Source organism: Vipera berus, assembly GCF_964194415.1.
Source record: "Vipera berus genome assembly, chromosome: 4".
Classification (NCBI taxonomy): domain Eukaryota; kingdom Metazoa; phylum Chordata; class Lepidosauria; order Squamata; family Viperidae; genus Vipera; species Vipera berus.
The window spans coordinates 66,903,627-66,909,626 of record NC_138206.1 but is presented as its reverse complement, the minus strand read 5'-3'; the positions used below and the strand labels follow the sequence as shown (position 1 = coordinate 66,909,626).

General features: G+C 35.9%; 1 protein-coding gene across 1 annotated transcript in view; it reads right to left on the bottom strand.

Annotated features, from left to right (window-relative positions):
* PCYT1B (phosphate cytidylyltransferase 1B, choline) overlaps window positions 1-6,000 on the bottom strand; it is a gene marked incomplete at its 5' end in the record, with an annotated part of 31,680 nt that continues 25,680 nt past the window's right edge. The window contains 3 exons of the mRNA XM_081326624.1: window positions 1-268; window positions 1,773-1,961; window positions 4,075-4,217. Coding sequence (XP_081182750.1) covers window positions 56-268; window positions 1,773-1,961; window positions 4,075-4,217 — 545 coding nt within the window. The 3' untranslated portion in view covers window positions 1-55. The remainder of the gene's footprint in view (window positions 269-1,772; window positions 1,962-4,074; window positions 4,218-6,000) is intronic.

The following is a 6,000-nucleotide window of genomic DNA, read 5'->3' as shown; positions in this document are numbered from 1 at the left end:
GTATGGTGAGCCATTGGCATATTTCTTCTTTCTTTTACTACAAATTTTCCCTTGTTTACTTCTCATCCTCATCTCCTTCACTCATGCTGCTAATGGATGCTGAGGCAGCCTTTGGGGAGGAAGGCGGTGAAGCCTTTCTGAAGAGCCAAGGGGAAGGAGGAGATGGGGAACGTGATGGGGAACGTCCCCGGGTTGGACTGCTTGTGGGACTTTGCCTTGGAGATAAGGCTTGAAGCATGCGCCCACTCCTCTCTTGAAACATCTGCTTCTGGAAACAAAGAAATGTGGACATGTATGGATACAGTAACAGATATGTCCCCAGCACGCTCTCTTAATTCTATTTTTGCTCAATAATCTTTTTATCTTTATGTCTGTTTTTATGATGGCCCTTTCGGTGATGAGATATCTTCCCCCAAAAAACTGATGTAGCCAAAGTACATGCAAGTTAGGAGGGATTTCAAAGGGCAATGAAGTGGCAGAGAGAAGGAAAGGGCCACAAGTGAGCTTGGAGCATTGTTCCTTACATTATTTGAGTGCCTTACAGTGTTTCTGATAAAGGGAAAAAATAAAGTGTAAAACAAAAATTTTCCTTCATCAGAATATAATCAGGCTTAACAAGGGCTAGCTCTTATATTATTTCTAGCAAGTTACTAAATACTTGGGTAAACCAGGAGGATTTTTAGGCAGGAAAACAGTGATTTTTAAAATATAATGGAAAAACTAAAAAACTAATCAAACACTTATGAACCAGAATTGTGAATAAGCACAATTAAGGTTTGTTTTATGCATCCTTCCTATGCAAGTTTACACACTTTTAAAATAAAAAATAAAAAGTATAAACCCAACCAAAATAATGCAACATAGAGTACTGCCTATTTTTCACATAAGAAACATATTTTATAAAGCTTTTCATGCCAGCACCAATTACTGCTATGCAGATCAATTGAACTTCCAACTCCTTAAGAAAAGAAATAAGATTAAACTGTAATGGATTGATTTCTCCATTTTAATGGAGAAAGTGCATGGGAGTTCAAATACATTATTTTATATAGTTATGATAATAGCATATTAATACATGCACATGTATGAATCAAGAGATGAATTAATCTTCTGTATTTAATGTCAGCATTGAAAGCAATGTTTGAAAAGAAAAATTAACAATGTTGATAGACTTAATTTGCCTCACAGCAATATCGTTTATTTTTCTAGAACAATGCTAGCTCAAGTTGTACTCTTAAGCTGATTATTCTATGTGGCCTCTACAAAGGCTTTCGTGCAACTATTAAACTTCAGTAGTGTAGGTACTGCCATGCTGAATTGTAGAAAAAAACCAAAAGATCTTTTCACTGAAAATGGTTTACCAATACAGTTATTGTGAAATCAAATCCATTACATGCAACTGTTTCTCTTAAAATCAGTATTACTGATTACTACTTTATATAGTACAGTGCTTTCTTTTAGCACACATGTTTTTCATTACAAACTGAGGCAAAAATCTTACATTACTACTTAGTAATTTATCTTGCATGAGAATGGCCTCAGATTTAATCCCTGGCATTTTAAGAGAGTTTGTTCTATCTGATTTTGAATGTTGAATGATTTTAAATATAATACAGCTCAGGATATAATTTTGCTGTTGTATTTTTGTTATATTAATTGTTTGAGTAGGTATAGCATGCTTTATTTTTCTGTTATCTTTAAGATATTTGGGACATACAAGATGATGTATCAATAACTTATAAATTATATATGTGTGTGAAAAAAACAAATACCCAAGCTCCATCTGGTCCAAATAGTTCTAAGAAGTTGCCAATAAATTCCCTAGACTTTTCTTCCCATTTCTGAATGAGATCATGGCTTTTTTCTTCAACTCTATTCACAAATTCTTTAGATCTTTCTTCCACATTCTTCACCTTTTCTTTCATCTTGTCTACCTGATTTTGAAAACGATATTTCTTCTCCTAATAAAAAAAATAAAAGTAACATGAGACATGAAGAAATTTTGGTCACTATATATTGAAATTCATATAAGTAACATCTTAAATATTTACATAAACATTTGAGTATTAAAGATAGCAAAATCACAGCTTAGGAAATAGAAATAAAATGTATTTTCCATGAAAAAAAGCACTGAATAGATGAAACCAACATAGTATGGGGTAATTTGGGATGACAGACAGGGAGCTCATTAACTTATACAGAAAGATGACCTTATGGTACCTGATAAAGGTATTTGCTGAAAGGAATATTTTTAGGACATGCAAGATATTTTAATTGTGACACAGCATGCTTTTTTCAGGACATAGCAATGCTTTCTCCAGCCTAATGGATATATATGCATATTTCTTTTTTCTTGTGGATTTGATCAAACAGATTGCAAAATAGATTTGTTTATTTGGTATTTAATGTAAAAGGAGATATACATGTACATTCAACAGAAAAAGCAATATTGGTCTGTGTGATCTTTGTTCTAGAACTTCTCAAATTGAGCTTTTGGGCAGGAAACTTACCTTCTGGAGAAACCATTGACATTCACTAAATCCCTGAGTTCCCAGACCACCACTGTGCTACTGATAAGACAGCATGTATAGCAAAGAAGAATTAGAGGTGGTGAATATACAGATGACCACTTGAAAAATTAAGTTACCTGTTCTAGACATTGTAGAAGGAGAGCTGTATTAGTCTACGGTGGGCAAAAAAACCCAGAAGGTGTCTGATAGCATATTTTCTGACTACCAAATTTTATTAAAAGACACAAGCTTATGACTTAATAAATTGTATTAGTCATAAAAGGTGCTACCAGACTCCTGGTTTTTAAGGTACCTGTTATTATTCTCTGCAGTTATTTACTTATTTAGCATATGGCATAACATACATGGACTTACAGTGTATATTAATGTGTCACCTAAAATGAAAATACAGTAATGCATGAATGTTAAAAAGATCTATATTCAGATACCAATGTCTAGGCCATCTAACCATTGAAGCACAGCATCATTTATCTGAAAGAAATCAGAAACTGGACTGGTAAATGCCTCAACTTACAGCCAGTCATGATGTGATCTACAGTTTGATGTGAGACCCCATAGTCACACTGAGGGAAGGATGCTATACCCCAAGGATACAATGAATGTCAGCAGATGCCGTGTGAGGTGCAAATCTTATTCTCTGCAACTTTTGCGCAATACACATTTGGAAGATGTTAGCTTACCTTAAGGACATGTGAGCTGGATAGTATTATATAAACATGGATAAGATAATGTGGATAAAGGTGCCAGCCAATGAAATCTAGTTGTTATGCTGTTTCAGAAATTCAGAAGAGCTTACTATAAGTAGACTCACTGTCAGGATCCACCCCAATCCACACAGTGAGGAGAGTGTGCTATTGGCTGCTGAAACCGGGCAGGCTGGGGTCTGGGCGGTGTAGTGCAGGTAACGTGGACTATCATGTCACTCGCAGCATCCCCTTCCTTGGAGTCCAAGAGTGTGTGAAGTGGGTGAGGGCCATTTGCTGGTCTCCTTCAGGTATGTTGCCTTTCTTCATTCCTCCTGGAGGGTGACCCTTCCCCAGCTGTGTTTCTTGCTTGTTTGTCACTGCCACCATCAGCTGCCGGCTGGCCTGTTTTTTATTCTTTCCTTTCTCGCCCTTCCTCCTCCTTTTCTCTTCAGTGCAGCTCCAGTTGACTCCTCCTCCCAACACTGCATCTTTTTTTTTATCCCTCTCCCACCCAAACTGGCTCCTTTTATATCCCTTCTTGTTTCCACCCCCCTCCTCCTTTCTCTTCTGGGTGTGCTGGAAGTACCGATCTTGCGGCCTTTGTCTCGCCCCAGCCGCCCTTCACCTCCCAAGGACTCTCTCACAGCAAGCCCTGTGCTGCACCGCTTTGGTTCATTCCCTCCCCTGTTATACTTGGCTAGGCTGGGCATGGCTGCATACCACCTGCCAGGTGCCAATGTTGAGAAGAAATACAGCAAAACAAACCACTGTCTTCCTAACCATGCCACAATCATTACATAATCATAACACATTTTTTCCAAGTACAATGTAACTGGAATGATTGATGATGCACTTACATTTATAAAGCTGACATTCAGCTCTTTAGCAGTATATCCTCTTTGCAGGTTGCGACGGGCATAGACATCATAATCACGTACAATTCTAGTGATAATATCTGAAGTTGAGATGCCTTCAGTTCTTTGAGTTGGTACAAACATACCTTTTGAAAGGAGAAAAAGAAAACAGAATTGTGATAAAATCTCCAGCTTTCATATGTTTAATTATTTCAAAGTGCTTGATGTCTTTGTCTCCTATCACTTGAGTTAGTGAAATACACTTTACATGAGACTGCCCTCAAAGAGCATTCATCTTCCCTTTTGGCACTGAAAGTCTACTGTATACTAATAGGGCCTGAGGCAGAAGTGGTATGATTGACCCCATTACAAAGGGAAAATATTTTACTTTTAGATGAGTTGTTTGTGATATATTTCTGTCCAATACGTGTGATTTTATGGAGTCACATCTATTTTTTTATATTTTTTATCCTTAATCTGAGTTATAGAACTGGGAATTGTATATAGCTCAGAGTTGATTCTGACTGAACCATCCTAGAAGCTCTGTAATGTAATAATAAACCAATAATTTATTGTTTGATAACAGTGGCTCTGGAGAAGTTATTTCATAGTACAAAATAATCAACTCTATAATGACAAATGTTTAAATAATTGGCTTATTATGCAATTTATTTTCATAATTTATTTCAATAAATTTATTTCAGTAAATTTTCAAAATAATTTCAGGGAAGTGATTTTTGACAGAGAAAGGAATTCTTGCACAATTTAATTTGAGAGAGAGTACTAGTTAATAAAATATGGATATTCTCTAAGAAAAAGCATTTGGACAAAAGGCCAATGATTCTGAGAAGAATAAATTAATACCTAATATGATTGCAAGAAATCTGCATGTCCTACCTAATTCTGACTCTGGGGTTTAGGGACACCATACTGGTGGAATACAATGGGTTATAAAATAAGGAATGTTAGTATCATAAATTCAGTGCTAATTATTACATAGGCAGACCCTCAGAAAATGACAGAAAAGTTGCATACATATTCTAGATATTGTGAGTATAATTTTATCTCTTTAAATTATTTTATACCAGAACTGAGTTGAATTAAATTATTTCTCTAAATATGAAAAAAATATGCATTGTTACATATGTTTGATGCCAAGTTTATGATAGGAAAGGTATCTCAGGAAATCAAAAACCTGTCAAGATGAAATTGAAAAATAAACTAAACACTATATTAAGAAGATCATAAGTAGAAATTCCTACTGAAGTCCCTTCAGCTATCTAAGAATGACACCTGAATTACTTTTTACTTACTATTTCTTTTCCTTCCATTCAATCTTGTCTGATTCTTGAATAATGCCTGGACAAGACCCTGCAATTTTCTTGGCAAGGTTTTTCAGAAGTGATTTGCCATTGCCTACTTCCTAGGGCTGAGAGAGAGAGAGTGGCCCATGATCACCCAGCAGGCTTTGTGCCAAAGACAGGATTACAATTCATGGTCTTCTGGTTTCTAACTTGATACTTTAACTATGACAGGCTCTCATATGCTGAACATATGAGATTGATCTTACATAATTCTTTATAAAATCTGATATAGAAATATGTCTGTTACTTGATTACATAAATGGTATGCCATGTATAATTCTTACCATCTTTAATGTAGACAAAATTGCACTTTACTAAAAAGTGCATTCGATGTCCAGTTGGCATTTCCAGAAAAAGAAACTCCTGGAACATGATTTTACCAAGAGTATAATACTTTACTGAAAATTTACATTGGCACAGAAGAAGTGAAACCAGCTCTGGTTTTCCTGCTCGCAAGCTTACTTAATTAAAAAATAGATTCCCTCGCCCCCGCCCACCAGGTGTTCACATTGTCCAATAGTAATACTTCTTCTTGCTATGGGGAGTCCACTTCTCCATCAAGCAC